Source organism: Phalaenopsis equestris, unplaced genomic scaffold, assembly GCF_001263595.1.
Source record: "Phalaenopsis equestris unplaced genomic scaffold, ASM126359v1 Scaffold212537, whole genome shotgun sequence".
In the NCBI taxonomy this organism is placed as follows: domain Eukaryota; kingdom Viridiplantae; phylum Streptophyta; class Magnoliopsida; order Asparagales; family Orchidaceae; genus Phalaenopsis; species Phalaenopsis equestris.
The window spans coordinates 32086-49594 of NW_018231459.1; the positions used below are offsets into that span (position 1 = coordinate 32086).

General features: G+C 35.1%; 1 protein-coding gene across 4 annotated transcripts in view; it reads left to right on the forward strand.

Moving 5' to 3' along the window:
• The first annotated feature begins 3454 nt into the window (after positions 1 to 3454).
• Positions 3455 to 17509, forward strand: part of LOC110036913 — a 116523-nt gene continuing 102468 nt past the window's right edge. For 3 of the 4 annotated variants that reach the window (XM_020741466.1, XM_020741469.1, XM_020741467.1), the window contains exons 1-2: positions 3455 to 3757; positions 10286 to 10366. In XM_020741466.1, coding sequence (XP_020597125.1) covers positions 3593 to 3757; positions 10286 to 10366 — 246 coding nt within the window. In that variant the 5' untranslated portion in view covers positions 3455 to 3592. Of the gene's footprint in view, positions 3758 to 10285; positions 10367 to 17509 lie in introns of those variants that run through there. The other variant, XM_020741470.1, reaches the window with a different exon arrangement.

Genomic DNA, 17509 nt, shown 5'->3' on the forward strand with positions numbered 1-17509 from the left:
TCATTAACAAGTTTATTGAACCATATTGAAGAAAACAAGGTTAGATAAAGGAATTAAAAGAATTTAGATGGACTTGTCTATGTCTAAACTCATAATGTCTCCAGCTAATCCTCAAGTTTGGTTTAGATCTGAATCATAATGTACCTGTAAATCCAAATACTATTAGAGAGCATATAAAAGTCTAGTCACGACGAGAATTTAAAAAATCACCTCCCTCATGACACACAGTGATTAGATCAATCTACTAACAATCCAAACATTCATTAACATCAATCAAACGGATCAATCCACACTAAAACAAACACATCACACCTCAAAAAAATACAACTCACAAACATATTAACATAGATAGCCTATGGGTTGCCTCCCATGAAACACTTGGTTTAATGTCGTCAGTCCGACGAATCCCAAGGTTATGCATATTTCACTTGCTCACAAATTTTCTTCTTGGAGTTTCCTAAAAGTTTATCCCAAGGTTTGCAGCTTCTGAGCTATGAATTTAAATCTAAAGACTTAACTGATAGGACAAATATCTAGTACTTCAAGCATTCAAAAATATTTTTGGTATTTTGGATTTTCTTTTAAATAGACACACGATAACTAAACATACTATATAATAATACTACAATTTCCAAATATAAATCTGACATGTTCAACTAAAATTCTCCTAAAGTTCTTACCGTAGCCTCCCCGATAATGGTGCCAAAAACTTGACCCTACCTACAATTACGGAGTTATTTTATTTCCTGACAAAAAACTTGACCTAATTTCTTTAGGCGACTAGTGTGCAAAATGGATATGTTTCAGAATTTAGAATTTGATTTATATTTCAAATACTAGGGGTTCTATGTAAGTGCACGTGTCGTTCAAGTAAAATAGGGTTTTCCTTAAAATCCAAAGTATCGATCCCACAGAGAAACGAGTTAAGAAATCCCTTAGGCTAATTCTAGTCTACTACTATTAGGTCTTAGATTGGAATGTCGATTAAGGGTGTTTTCTAATAACTACTTCTAAATACATACCTAAATCTAAAGATAAACCTAACTAAATAAATTGGTTTGGTAAATTTTGAGATATAAAAATTACCTTTCTCTTGTGATGACCTAAATAAGGTGTAAGAATGGAATGCTTAAAATTTAATGTGGCCAGTGATAAAAGAAGCAAACCTACTATTTACCCTCTTCCGAGTCCATAAAGAACATTGGATAACCTATAGTTAAGTTTCTAAACCCTTGGTTATGTTGGATAGGTTCCAGTCTATCACTCTAGATTACTTAGTGTGCCCACAATTTTGGACTAACCTAGCTTGAGTTCTAAACTCTAAATCAAATTGGTAGGATTCTATCCTGTCATCCTAGAATCATCAATATACACCCAATCAACGAATATCTTCCTAACATTGCATTGAATCTCTAGACTATTTATCTTTCTCTCAAAAGCTTAATGTGGTTCCACTTAGTTGAGATTACACCACCCTTCCGGAACTTAATGCACTTACAATAAATTTTAACACCACAACATACCTAATTGCAATGTAAATGAAGTTCAAATGATACCATCACATTTATGAAATAAGAGCATTTCTAAGCAAATCTAAACTCTTAAACATTCATCCAATTCATTGCAAAAAAGTAAAATGAAGATAATGATATAAGCAACAAAATAATTCATAGAATTATGTATTAATTTTTGTGTCAAAAAGGAACATTTGTCTACCTGCCCTCTTTCGAGTGTATATGTATGCTTAATTTCTGTTAGTTTTACACAACTAGCAGAGATGCGAAGGTGGTTAAAGAGCCTTACAGAACTCATGATAAGGTACCCATAAACTTACATCAATTGTCACCTAGAAGCTCCTAATAGAAACAAATCATGAAGTATATTTTCTTAACAAGTTGCATTGTCGCCTAAACTACTTTACAATAGTGAATCAGACAGTGTGAGTGCACTCAAGTTGTGAAGTCACCGCTCTTTTGAGTCTTAGCCTCAACTTACAACAGATTTTAACATAACTTATGACCAATACGTTATGTCGATAAAGCAACAGATATTAATCATCACATAGAAATTAAAATTATTCTATCATAAAATAAAATTTCCCATTTGTACCACTACTTCATAACAAGAGGTAAAAGTAAGGAAAACTACTCACTAAGCATGGAGAAAACACAACATAAAACTTCATTTAAATCAAAGAAAATCCTCTAAATATGTGTTTACAAAAATTATAAGATAATGAAGAACACAATAGTTAGCTTTTTCCCCTTGAAAGAAATATGAAAATCCCTCCAACAAAATCTCCAGTCGATCTATGCAATGCTAATACAATCCCTTATATGTATCTCTTAAAATCCCCTATCCAATCTCTCCATAAAAGGTAAGAATCTACATTTCCTACTCCTATCTATGACCTCTAGACATTCCTGGAGATTTCAAGACTTTGAAATGTGAAAAGGTGCCTTTTCAAGTGCCAAAATTTGCCTAATAATTCCTTGAGGCATCCAGAAACTGTCGGCAACCATTTTTAGCGCCTAAGCTCCAGAAAGTGGCGCCACGACGCCATCTATTTTGTTTTCTGGGAGGGCACTGACGCCTAGGCGTCACTCTGCTGGTAACACCCCCGTTTGCTCCCTTTTCGCTCTGTTTCACCCCATTTCAGCTCCAATCCGCTTCAAGTGTTATACCTTGCTCAATTTGACTCCAAATTGCTTCATTTTCTCCAAAACTCAATCTCTTGTACATGAAACAAAAAACACACAAAATACCTTTCATCAAAGTGCAATATCATTAAAAATGAGCATCAAATATATATATATAAAAGTATCACATTTTTAGGCGTGCCAAAATGCCAACTAGCTACCTCGACTCCACATAGTTAAACGAGTAGAACTTACTGAACCAAAGCCCACATAACTCAGTTGACTAAGTTAGAGGGTAGTCAATACGTAGACCCATACAGGTGAACTGCCAAAATCTTATGCAAAGTCTCCATTAAAGCAGGCTTAAACATGCAATTTCATATATTTATCCTCTCCACTATAAATAGATGATCATTTTATGAGAAAAATGACTAATGAACAATACATTTTACTTTCATTATTGTGCACTTCTCTCTCTCTCTTATCTTACACTTTAACTCTTGAGAAGTGATTCATTGACAAACATGATTCAACACATACATACTACACATTTCATATGTATTTACATATCAAACACTTAATCTTTCTTATTTAAATACATATCACTTATATTTTTGATATCACATAAAAATATCACTATAACTTAATAAAAAAATAAATCATAACATTTCATGTATAGATTTATGATGCAAATGTTAGAAATAAACTTATAAAAATAAGTACCCTAGATATATAATTACATAAAATTGAATGATTTCTAAATTATTTTTATTTATTCGTTTGTTTGGCCATGTGTATTGTGTAGCTCCCCCGTCGCTGTATGCATCTCCTTTCGCGTTGCGCATTCAATCGGTCAGTCGGTCGAAGCTTTTACTTGGGGAAGGAGTGAAGAGCCTAGCTAATTCTGAGGAGTTTGGTTACATTCCGTGGGTGCTTTATCGAATTGGAACCAGATGGAAATGGATTTGGATCCCAGAGTGAAGCTGCTGCCCTACAAAGTCAAGGCAATGTCGAGGGAGTCCCCGGCCGCGAAGGGCGCGAACGTCCTCGACCCCGATTTACGGACGCATTGGTCTACGGGAACTAACACTAAGGAATGGATTCTTCTCGAGCTTGACGTATGATCACCTCCTCGTTTGTTATTTTATTTATTTGTGTTTCCTCTGTATAGCGTTGGAGATTTAAGCAACTGCTGTGTCGCGGAGCATTTTTTGAGGGACAGAATTCGAAGCGCTAGAATTTGCTTTCTCTGCACAGTAAACCTGGATGTAATGGCTGCTTGTGTTGCCATTGAACGTCATATGCTTATTTGTGAATTCCATTTCAGTTGGAATCCGTCTGATTTGATATTGGTAATTGGAATTACTTTGAGGGATCGGAGTGATAGCAATGCCTAATGATATGGGAAATTAGGGTTTTAGAGGAAGCAGGGTTATCCCAGTCAATCGGGAGATGGGTTGTGAATGCAGCTTCTTTTTTTAAGATCATAGTGTTTCTCTCATCATTCTCTCCTTTACGATCGACCTTGTGAGGAGTAATCCCTCTATAAAGTCTGTTGTTGGGTAACTGACTCACCCTAGATCCCGTCGCACCCTTTGCATATCATTAAAATCAGATTGCCAAGACTCATTTCCTAGTTTATTGCTTGGATTAAGGCCACAAATCCCTTAATTTATATTTTTTGTCTCTCCCTCGCTATCACCAACACCCCCTCCCAGAAATGACTTCATTTTTCCCACCACAAACCCAAGGCATATCTTTCTTGTGACTTAGTTAATGTTCTTGCTTAGCTATTGCAATGCTGCTATAAATAAAGTAATTTAACATAAGCAAAACCCTAGGGAGATTCGGGTACAATATGCTTATTTGTAATGCCGTTGAAATTCATATGCTTATTTGTGAATTCCATTACGGTTCGAATCCAGTTGATTGAATATATTGGTTATTGGAATTTCTTTGGGTGATTGGAGTGATAGCAAAGCCTAATGAGGAGAAATTAGTGTTTTGAAGGAAGCAGAGCTATCCCAGTTAATCAGGAGATGGGTTGTATGTGTAGCTTCTTTCTTTAGGTGTATAGTGTTTCTCGCATCATTCTCTCCTTTTCGATCAGCCCTGTGAGGAGTAATCTCTCTGTTGTGTCTCAGGAGAGCTTGAATTAATCCAACTAACCATCTTTGCCACGTTTTTGATACTTGTCTCGTTTTTTGTTTGGATGCTAACATCTCAGGCCTATAGTCGTCTTCTTTCCTAAGCCACATTTCTTTTAGCGGTTGTTGTAATGCGCAACAACAATCTACAAGTATTTTAAAAGTTTGTTGTTGTACTGACTCATCCTAGATCGTATCCCACCCTATGCATGTGATTAAGGGCCATTTGGGACCCCATTATTATGATTTTTTTTGCAGCTTTTACGTCTTGGAGAAGTAGAAGTGGCATTTGGTTTTCCTTTTATTGCCAGCGTTATGCCGGTCAGAGGCCGTATCGAGTCGAACGCGGAAATGCAAGGGGGAGGGTGCGGTTCGCTGCTGGAGCTCCGTTGCGAAGTGCCTTTGACGTCGTTGCCCCGTTGGATTTCTGTTAATCCAACTTCATATCCTCATATATACCCTCGCCACTCCTTTTTCAACCGTATCATTAGGGTTGAAACCTAGTTATGCTCCCCTCCCCTGCCCTTGTTTGGCGCTGGTGACTTGCTGCAACCTTACGATGAAGTTTTCTCCTCTATGATTTTTTTTGAGCTTCATTCGCCGCACACCTCTACGTTTCTTGTTTCCTCTATGAAAATTTTGGCGTGCTAGGTATATTGCATATGTTTTGATGTAAAGTTAAGGTTTGTAAGATAGATTAGTCAACAACACCATTACTGTTCTGATCCATCAGTAGAAACAATTGTTGTATATATGAGCAATGCTCACTTGTTTATTTTATATTTCTTTGTTTATTTTATTTGGATAGTTATATGAGCATTAGTTATCAGTTTTTTTAACAAATTATGCTGAATAAATTTTTTTGATCTTCTCCTCAGTATAGAGTAATATTTTGGGGGGAGAATGTTGGACACTGCTTCTTTTCTTTACTTTAAATGATACTTTTACAAGTAAAATTGCATATGTTTTGCTGCAAAATTGAAGTTTATATGATAGATAAATAAGCAGAATCCTTATCTGTTTGATCAATAAGTAAAAGTAATGTGATGAAATATATATGAACATTGTTCATCTGTTTGTTTCAGATTTATTTTTTAGTTTATTTTATTCAGATAGATATGTGAGCACTTGTTTTTAGTTTTTCTGACAAATTATGTTGCTCGAATTATTTGCTATTGCCTCCTGCTCAGTGTGGAGTAATATCTTGGGGGGAGGATGCTGAACACTGCTTTTTTTTATCTGAGACTTCTGTAAATAGAATTGCATATAGTTTGCTGCACATTTGAGTTCTGCGTGATAGATACGTTAACAACATCCTTACCTGTCCCGATCAATCGATTAAAGCAATGTGATGAAATATATATGAGCAATACTCATCTGTTTTAGATATCTTTGTTGATTTATTTTGTTTGAACAATTATATGAGTACTGATTTTCAATTTTTCTGACAAATTATGTTGCTTGAATTGTTCAGATTATTGAACACTCTTGTTGATAGATTTGTAAATGATTTGCCGCACATTTGAAATGTTTGCATGATAGATAAGTTAGTAACATTCTTACTTGTTCTCATCAATCAACCGAGGCAATGCGGTGAAAAATATATGAACAATGCTCATCTGTTTGTTTTAGATATCTTTGTTGGTTTATTTTATTTAGATAGTTATATGAGCACTTGTTTTCAGTTTTTCTGAGAAATTATGCTGGCTGAATTGCTCAGAATGTTCAACACTGTTTTTTATTTTGAGACTTTTATGAATAGAATTGCCTTTATTTTGTTGTATATTTGAATTATGCATGATAGATAAGTTAGCAATATCTTTATCTGTTCTGATGAATCAACAGAAGCAATGTGATAAATTATATATGAACAATGCTCATATGTTTGTTTCAGATTTTTTTGTTGGTTTATTTTGTTTGGATAGTTATATGAGCATCGATTTTAAGTTTTTCTGACAAATTATGCTGATCGAATTGTTTGCTCTGACCTTCTTCTCATTGTGAAGTAATATTTTTGAGAGAGAATGTTGAACACTATTTTTTATGTAGTTTTTTTTTTTTCTGCTGAAATTTTTATAAATATAATTAATATGCTTTACTGTACATTTTGTATGATAGATAAGTTAGCGACATCCTAACATGTTCTGATCAATCAGTAGTTGCAATGAGAAGAAATATATATGAGCAATGCTCATTTATTTGTTTCAGATTTCTTTGTTGTTTTATTTTGGTTGGATAAATATGAGAGCACTGATTTTAAGTTTTTGTAACAAATTATGCTAGCCGAATTGCTTGTTCTTTTCTTCTCTTTAGTGTGAAGTGATATCTTTGGGTGGGGGGGGGGGGGTGTTGGGGTTTTTTTTTTTGTCGTTTTTAACAGTTTTATTCTGTTGGGATTTTCAAGAATTTATATGCATTTGCTCTGCTGTATATTTGAAGTTTGCTTGATCAGACAATAGAAACTATGGAATGTAGTAAATTTTAGCATTGTTTATCTGTTTCTTTCATAAATTTATGTGTACCTACAATGCATGTGTTTTCACTGAGGATATAAGCCGGATAAGATATCAAATGGGAGATGACATTCAAATGTTACTTAGAGCAATGATGGAAAATAACTATCAAAAGGTTCAACCGATCACCACTTGTCAATTTTAAATTGGCGAGGTTGTTTTCCCTTAGATATGCCAGCCAAAATGTTTGAGTGCGTATTCAATTTGGAAAAACAATGATTATGGATGAAATCTTCTTTGGTTAAGAGATCTCACCGAACTCTAATTGTTCCCTTGAGGATCCGAATTGGCTAGTACAATAGAAACATAAAATTGGTTATGGTATCTTATCCTACATGTATTCTGACGGTTCACATTAGTTCTTGGATATGCATAACAAACATTCTTTCAAAAAATAGGTCAAGATAGTTGTTGCAACAATCACGCTCCATAATTTTATACAGAGACATCCATCCCAAGATGATATCAATTTCAGGGTCTTGGATGATGATTATACCTATGCTTGAGAAAGCCAACCAACATCAAGAATAGATATGCATTTGCTCTGCTGTATATTTGAAGTTTGCTTGATCAGATAATAGAAGCTATGGAATGTTGTAAATTTTAGCATTGTTTATCTGTTTCTTTCATAAATTTATGTGTGCCTACAATGCATGTGTTTTCACTGAGGATATAAGCCGGATAAGATATCAAATGGGAGATGACATTCAAATGTTACTTAGAGCAATGATGGAAAATAACTATCAAAAGGTTCAACCGATCACCACTTGTCAATTTTAAATTGGCGAGGTTGTTTTCCCTTAGATATGCCAGCCAAAATGTTTGAGTGCGTATTCAATTTGGGAAAACGGTGATTATGGATGAAATCTTCTTTGGTTAAGAGATCTCACTAAGCTCTAATTGTTCCCTTGAGGATCCGAATTGGCTAGTACAATAGAAACATAAAATTGGTTATGGTATCTTGTCCTGCATGTATTCTGACGGTTCACATTAGTTCTTGGATATGCATAACAAGCATTCTTTCAAAAAATAGGTCAAGATAGTTGTTGCAACAATCACGCTCCATAATTTTATACAGAGACATCCATCCCAAGATGATATCAATTTCAGGGTCTTGGATGATGATTCTACCTACATGCTTGAGAAAGCCAACCAACATCAGTACAGAGCTTCAGTGCAAGAAGAGGAATGTGGGAATCCAGAGCTTGCTGATTACCATTGTTGTTCTAGTTATTGTAGTCATTTGCTCCAATTAGCTAATTATTTTTTTTTATGTAATAGAATATTTTGGACTAGATTGTTAGTTTTTTTAGCAGTACAAACTCTTTGTTATTTAATTTTGAATAATCTAAAAATGACACTTATTTCAATATATTACATATATAAGAGCAAAAGAGTCTTTCTCAACAGAAACAACAATATCACAATAGATTTCTCAAACAGACGTCTGCTTCTTCATCATTAGCTTTCTAACAGCTCCTGAAAAGCTGCTTCTCCAGGAAGAGCTTTACAGCAACTTCTTGAAAAAAACAACAGCCTAAGATCGGATTGCCAGGAATCCTTTCCTAGCTAGTATATTGCTTGGATTAAGGCCACAAATCCCTAAATTTAAATTTTCTTTCTCCTTCACACACACACACACACACTTGCACAAACACATTCTCTCCCCTTCTCTACCACCAACCCCCTCCCCTCATAAATCACTTCATTTTTCCCAACACAAACCTAATTCGCATCTTCCTTGTGTGAGAGTGAATATTCTTACATAGGTATTACAATGTTGCAATAAATGAAGCCATTTCACAAGAGAAGGCACATTTGGGTACAATTGCTTAGTTGAAATGCCGCTGAAAGTCGTATGCTTATTTGTGAATTCCATTGCGATTCAAATCCGCATGATAGATATTGGTAATTGGAATTACTCTGGGTGATCAGAGTGATAACAAAGCCTAATGAGACGAGAAATTAGGATTTTGAAGGAAGCAGAGTTATCCTAGCTAATTGGGAGATGGGTTGTGAGTGCAGCTTCTCTCTTTATGTTTATGGTGTTTCTCTCATCTTTCTCTCCTTTTCAATCAGTCTTGAAGCAGTAATCTCACTGTTATGTCTTGGAAGAGTCCAAATTAGTCCAAGTAACCATCTTTGCACATTTTTGATACTTTGTTTTCTGTTTGGCCGCTAACTTCTCAGGCCTCTAGTCATTTTCTTTCCCCATTTCTTTTAGCGGTTGATATAATGCTTGACAACAACTCACCTGTATTATAGAAGTTTGTTGTTGGGTAACTGACTCATCTTGGATCTCGCCCCACTCGGTGCATATCGTGAAGATCAGATGCCCAAGACATCTTAATTGCTTGGATTAAGGCCACTAATCCCTCAATTTAAATTTTATGTCTCCTTCACACACACACACACACACACACACACACACACACACACACACACACACACACACACACACACTTTCTCCCTCACTCTCTATACCACCAACCCCCCTCCACCACCAAAAATCACTTCATTTTTTCCAACACAAACCTAAGGCATGTCTTGCTTGTGAAAGAGTGAATGTTCTTACTTTGCTAGTGCAATGTTGATATAAATAAAGCCAGTTCACATAAGAAAAAACTTTAGGCACATTTGGGTACAATATGAAGGAATAGTAATACAAGTTACCAATAGGGTGTTGACTTTAGTTTGTTTGTGCACATGTTTCTCACTACTGTGGTTCCACGCTTGGAAATAAGATTCTGCAATTGAAACAACAATGCTGGTCATACTAGTTTAATAAATCTTTGTTTAGCACATTCTAATAGAAATGAGGTATACAATTAAAATTTTACTGTGGTTATTGAAACTCCCATAATGCTATCTAATTGCTTGTCTTTCTGATCCATTAAATACCTCTACTTAAATTGATCTCTCCTGTCTTTTATCTCTCATAAAACTCTTATTTGTTATACTATTCTGTTGCTCCTTTTATCTGCAGGAATCTTGTCTCTTGTCAAATGTACGAATCTACAATAAATCTGTCCTTGAATGGGAAATAACAGTTGGATTACGGTACAAGGTGAGTGAAACAGCGTATTGTTTGTATAAGGCCATGCACTACATTTGCTTTTCATTTGCACTAATGTGTAATCTCATCTGTTATGTTGAAAAAAGATTATGTATGACCATAGTTATCGCATTCCTTCTAAATTTTCCTATAAAAAGATTGTTATTGCCCGATGCTTTGTTTTATGGAAAATGAGTTTGAATGTTGGCATAAAACCTTCTAACCCAGACTTACATCCTAAAATTGTATTGGGCGGGTATTTTTACTATGATGCTAAATTTCCATATGTTATGTGTCTTATTTTTTTTCTTAACTCAATCAGTTAGGTTCCTTCATTTATGTTGATATTATTTATTTATATGGTTAGGATTGCTTGAAATATTTCACCATATGAGTGGAGATTCCTCTTAGTTTGTTATTATGGTTCAAAATTTAGTCGTACTGATCACTCTATTGGAAGGCAACTCATTGAGATCAGTTTGTCTGAATGGTGCTAACATTTTACTAATGGCTATGCGTCGATGCCTGTATTGGAGCCAGTTATAGTGTCCCTTATTTTACAAAATATTAATGACTTCTGAAACTAGTTTATTATGTATTTTCATGTTGACATGCTATCTTGCCTTATTCTTCTAGTAGAAGTAAAAGTTGCAGCATTCCAATTGTTTAATGGTGATAAGTAATATGCTTTCTTCTAAAATTGATGATAAATCAATTAATTCATGCTCTATGAAAAATTGGAAGCCAATACTTGTCAAACATAAGTTATATACATTGAAACGAACAAATGGATAATTTAAGCAATGCTTTGCTATCCTTTACTTCAGTTTTTTTTTTTTTGGTAGTTTTTAGATTTTACTAGTATTTTACTAGTTATTTTGTTGTTAAGATACACAAGAACATTTTAGTGTATTTGTGGGGGATAATTTCCATCACAAAAAAACCCTGAATTTTTCACAAATATGATTTGTGGCATATTTCTTAATAACAGTCCATTACAACAACAATTCTTCTTAATTTATTTTGTAACAAAAGAAAACATTTGTTAAAAATGTTGCAACCACTTTGTGATAAACGAGAGACATCAGTGATTTAAGATTGCTTTGTGACAAACTATTATGTCATTTGTCTATGGGATAACTTATATTCAGCAAAATCCATTGCAAATCCATCATTTTGTTGTTACAAATGCTATAATATCAATCATTTATCTTACAAATCTGCCACGATTCCATTACAAACGTTTGCAACTTTCACAAAATTATTGTAAACCCCTTGTCAAATGAACCGAAAAGTGATAATAAAACAAAGCTTCCAATTTTTATACCTGCATATAAAATGTATTGTAATATCAACCGTAATAATGTTGAGACATCAGAACACAATATTGATTATAGTACTCCAAATCCGTTAGGAGTTACAATCACAATATCAATAATTACAAATTATTTAAAAGTTATTAACAATGTAATATTAATAATTTTTAAATTTAGAGGTTCAGTCATTATAAACATTTTAGTTCTTGTCATAGACACTTTATAATATAAAAAAAGTTATTCTTGAAATTTAAACTAAATACATTCTCATTTTAATGGGGTGATCACTCTTTATTTTCATCCTCATTAACCTTGGGGAGCTTTTCTGCATCTACTATCATTACATTATTTTGCATTTTTTGTCATCTAATGATTCGATATGGAATTCAAAACACATTTGTATAGTTTTTGTCTTCTCCTCTATCTCCCTTCATTGTTGTGGTTATCCCGACTTAAGTTGAACCCCAAGAGAATCATCCATGCACATATCACGAATAGCCTTGTTGAAATCAGAGTGAGCGTCATCGAGTGTGTATCCAAGCACCCGACCCTTATTCTAGTTTTTGAAACCTTATCCACTCATCATGATCAACATCAGCCTCATAGCAAGTTGGTTCTTCATATTTCATAGTAAGAGCGGCAATTTAATTGTCTTGTACATATGTGAAATTTAATACAATATATTATATTTACTTTTATTAGTCTTATTGCTAGTATTCTTGATGTACAATATGAAGATATACACATCATTATATGATGTGAACATGCTTTTATAAACTGTTTCATGTCCTTATTCATGTGTCCTTTTAAGCACCTTTATTTATAACGGCGTCATTCCCTATGTTGCAAACACATTAGAAAATAAAGTAAATTATAACAATGAGGAATGCTTAATTATTTATTACCATTGAACTTATAATTAAAGCATCATTCCCAATGTTAATGTAAGTGATGAAAGGGATGGAGCGACCACTGCCACCCTCGTTCTTCATAAGGCTATTTGAATGAGCCTTTTTTAATTAACCTTTTCGACTTGTGTGTTTCAATTGTCAATCATGTGTAACTACATAAATATAGCTGAACATTTAGGTCGGCTATTAACTCAAGCAGTGTTGTGCTCAAAGTTAGTTACCATTGTTGCATGCTTGGCCTAAAATCTTAGTGACGTGTAACGACACTAAAATCATAAATAATAAACTTTACTAGACATTAGAAATAAATACTAGAATAAATAAGATGGTGTTATCCCTAAAAATACACCCACTACATCTTTCTCTGATTATGTTGAATGTAGCTCCACAACATTGACTGTGCACTCCATTTTTTAAGACTTACAATTGCTGAATGGGTGGCCTTTGGATTTCCGAACGTTCAATAATTTATACTTTCAATCACCTATATAATTATGGATTGTCTTTGCTAATCAACATTTTTTTTGCTTTTGGCCCATGAAAAACTATTTCTAGTCCACTGTAATGAATCTCATCATGCTTAATAATCACATCCTTCTGCTTCTTTACCTTAGTTTGCTCATCTTTAGTTGCTTTCTCTTGGTGCTTATCGAATGATCTATGACTAAACCTTCTTGTTTATTTTCGTGCACATCCTCAAAGGATTATATCTAGGATATAGAAATCAACTTCTTTGAACTTCAATAATTTTTTTTCACCTCATCTTCAAATGAGAGAACAAACAAAGTTTGATCCACTGAGTTTCAGGATTTTTTTCAAACCAAAGGCTCCCAAAAAAGTATAATACTGGCCTTTAGTGTTCATCCTGAAAACCCAAACAAGTCTTATTAGGAGCAAGTGCACCGAGTCCTTTAGATATTGAAATTTATATAATGTTATCTTATGATGTTCATAACAAAGAAGAAACAGGGAAAACAACTACGTCGGTGATATCATTTGATTTTGTCTATTTGTAGTAGATGACAACTCAGAAGAAAGGATCTATGAATCCTTTGCACTGTCTAGAATCCACAAACTGGCCAGGTAATATCATCACCACTCATTTACCCCATGTTTAGGCCCCTTCATCTCCAAGTTCTGAGTCTTCTGATCTTGAATCCAAGCCCAATTTGAATCCCAAGTCTAATGAGTCTAGTATTCCCATTGGAGAAAAATCATGCAACCAACATCTATTATCCCACTATCATATGCAAACCTCGCACCCAATTTTCGTGTTTTTGCCTCACAATTGTCATGTATGCGAATTTTGAAGTTTTGTGCAGGATGCTCTATAAGTCCCTAAGTGGATGTGGGTAGTTTTTGAATAAATGAAAGCTCTTGAAAAAAAATGGCACGTGAGAATTGGTTGATCTACCTATAGGAAAGACAAATATCGATTGCAAATGGTTCTTTACGGTTCACGGTGGAAGCTTCAATGGGACTCGAATTTTGATTTTGCTTTCTTGAATAGCTTTAAACAGGTGCTTTTCCTTTTTGTTAATAGAAATTGTAAGTGACCCCGCCTTTTTGAGTGTAATGGTGGCTGATGGCAACCCCACTGCCTCTTTTGTGTAGTTTTTATAGTTCTTTTTTTGTAACTTTTTGATTTTTTAATGCAAAATGCATACCCTTCACCGGTTTAAAAAATCAAGTTTTAAGTATTAATATTGGAGCACAGTAATTATTGAAATCTGATTACTTAAAAAAATGCAACAATAGTGTTTAATGAATTAACTTATTTTACCACAAATACCAACATTTTATGAACATACCATGGAGCTATAAATTCTAGAGAAGACATAAGAAAATGATACAAGGGAACTTTTTTTTTTTCTAAGAATGTGCTAGATTCTTTCCCTTACCTATTGTCATCATCATTATTATTTTCATCGTCCTTGTCATCATCATCTATAATAAATGAGCCTTACCTTCTTCTAATAGTTGCTGGTGGTTTTCAAATAAGTTCTAATTGTTTATTCTTCACTAAAGTTCTTTCATCATCAAGTTTACTTAATATGCAAACATGAAAATGCTGATATCTACTTCCTAATAAATACATTTATCATCTTTAATTTTCTTAATATCACTATGGGGGTGTTTGAATATTACTTGTGCCAACGGTCTTACCCTCAATTCAACAATCTTTCCCATGCTTAGATTAATAAGTTGCATGGTAAACTTGTTGAGCTTCTTTAGCAAGTATGAATGCCTTATTTGCTGCAAGTTGGGATTTGTATTTTATTTTATTAATTTCATGACAGTTATAAAAATGACTCCTCTCGTAGTATCAATTCATTCACATTTATGTGACGTCACTAGTGAATCTACATAGTTTAGCTTAATTGTTCTCTTCAGTAATATATAATAATCACATTCATATGCATTATAAGATTGTCTTTTAATCACATACACCGCTATTTATTATTGCTTTTTCATTCCCATATTCTTGTATTTGAAATTTATATCAATTACTAGTTTTTATCCGTGGAATGTGCATATTGCATTAAAAGATCAAAAGGATACAAAAAAGATGTACAAAACTAAATCCGGTCGGCTTCAAAAGTGTAAGATCTGAGGCCTGGTCAATGATAGCCATAAGGCCACTTGGAACTGATCCAGGAAGAAATGAAAAACTATAAGACAAAGCAAGCTATGCATAAAAATGAGCTGCCTTGTTACAAAAGCGAGGAGCGAAAAGAAATAAAATTTGTCTAAACTTTAAGAGGAAGGCGATGTCAGGGCTGTCCGGAAGAAATCTCATGATATTTTTGCTGTCACCTTCAATAATAATACCGCAGATCTCATGTATCCATGGTTCTAGCCAATCTTTGATGAATGTGCTGTCCCAATGTAGCTTCTTTTTTCATGCTGCCTTGATACAATGTCTCATTTCATCTCTAATAATCGCGCCCAAGCCAGCCATATAAGAAGGATGAGAAGCCCCGTCAAAGTTCACCATAGACAGCTGCGATGGTCGGTGAGTGTCCCATTGCTCCCGTATTGGATAAAGATGAGCAAACGAAAAGGCTCCAAAAACATTAGCCACAATAACAGGGGGCATCCCATAAGGTCTCCTGTGCTTTTTGGCATTGCGAGCATGGCAGCATTGATGGATCACATTACAGAAAAATGTGAAGTTGAGCCATGTTGCCTTCATGGACCAAAGAAAGCCTTGCACAATATCTTCCCAGGTTTGGAAGGAAGGGACGGTCGCGGCCAAATTTTGCAAAGTCCTGCAACCCGCCTCAACTAGTTGGCACTTCTTGTGGGATGATTACAGCCCCATGGGCTTTCTACTCGTTCCCTGATGCCATGTTTGAAAAACCAAACATTAGTGGGAATAAAATTGTTAGTCATGCGTCACCAGAAAAGCTTCTCACAGGGGTGGAGTTTAGGTCGAGTAAGCCACTTGAGATCTCCAGCCTCCTCATCAAATTGTGCCATATAAGCCAATTAAGTTATAGTGCGTCCAGATTTCCAATTGCTAAGCTCCACGACATCCTGTTCGTCCACATTGCTGCAAGAAATTTCCAAAATTCTGTTTTGAAGCTCTTTTCAAAAAGATAGCTGCAGCAGATCTACCTTCCAGGTGCCATGCTGCCTAAGGTCTGCCACCTTAATACCGTTAAGGTTACTGCAGTTGATAATGGTTGGCCATTTATTAAAAGACCTGTCGAACACCCAAGCATGGTTAAGGACCAAGGCCAGGTTGCCATTTCCAACTTTTCACCTATTGATGCATTGGTGGTTCGGTGCACCCTCCTTGAGGATTTTCCAAGTTGCAGTATCTCCACGTTTACTTGCACGTGTCTCCATTAAATGACCATATTTGTTGGAAATACATGCGTTAAACAAGGGATTTGGAGACTTAATAACATTCCAGGCTAATCTGGCCCTTAAAAGGCCCACTCCACCTTCGAAATTCCTGCAGCCTGAGACCCCCAGCATGGGTGGGCTTGCATAGCTCACTCCATTTTACATAATGTAGTCCACAGGTATTCTGTGTTCTGTCCCATAAGAAATTTGTGCACCTTTTTTTAATGTCCATTCTCACTTTAATTGGAACTTCCGAGTGTCTTAGCGGGAAATTGGAGGATGGAAGAAGCGAGGTTCTTATGAGTGTAAGTTAACTAGAGAGAGAAGCCGAGAAGACCATTATACACATAGCCAATTGAATTCCCAAATATTCAACCTCCTCAACCTTGTGGAAGTTAAGCTTTTTAGCAATCTTATACCTTTTGCAATTCTTCATTTTCCGGCTAAATAAAATGGATGATTTGGACTGGTTGATTTTTTGGCCTGTCCACGAAAGATAAAATACAATTCAAATTCCTTGCAATCGATATAAAGACGCGGGCAAACAACAGGATGTCATCTGTATACAATAAATGACATAAGCTCCTCCCATCCTTAGCAATAGTGACACCCAGGTGGCTGCCTAGTTGTTGGAGGGCAAGAGAGAAGCTCCAAGTAGAGGATAAATTGGTATGGGGATAAGGAACAACCTTGTCTGAAATGACATTCAGCTTGAATCCACTCGGTTTGTTGGCCATTGATCAAGATACGAAATCTGGGCTGTTCAATGCACCGAAGCACCCAATTAGAGAAGTTGGTAGGAAAATTCATGGCCTGAAGCACCAACCTAAGAGTTTCCCAACTCATCTTATCATATGCTTGTTCCATGTCTATTTTAAGAGCCATAAAACCAGCCATAGATGTCGAGTTTTTTAAATTTACTACACATTTTCTATGCTTAAAGACTGCTCCGAAATGGATCGACCTAGATGAAGGAAGCTCGCTCAAGAGAAATAATATGTGGAAGGACCCCTTTCAGACGCCCCACCAAGACCTTTGCAACAATTTTATAGATAGAATGGCACAAGCTTATA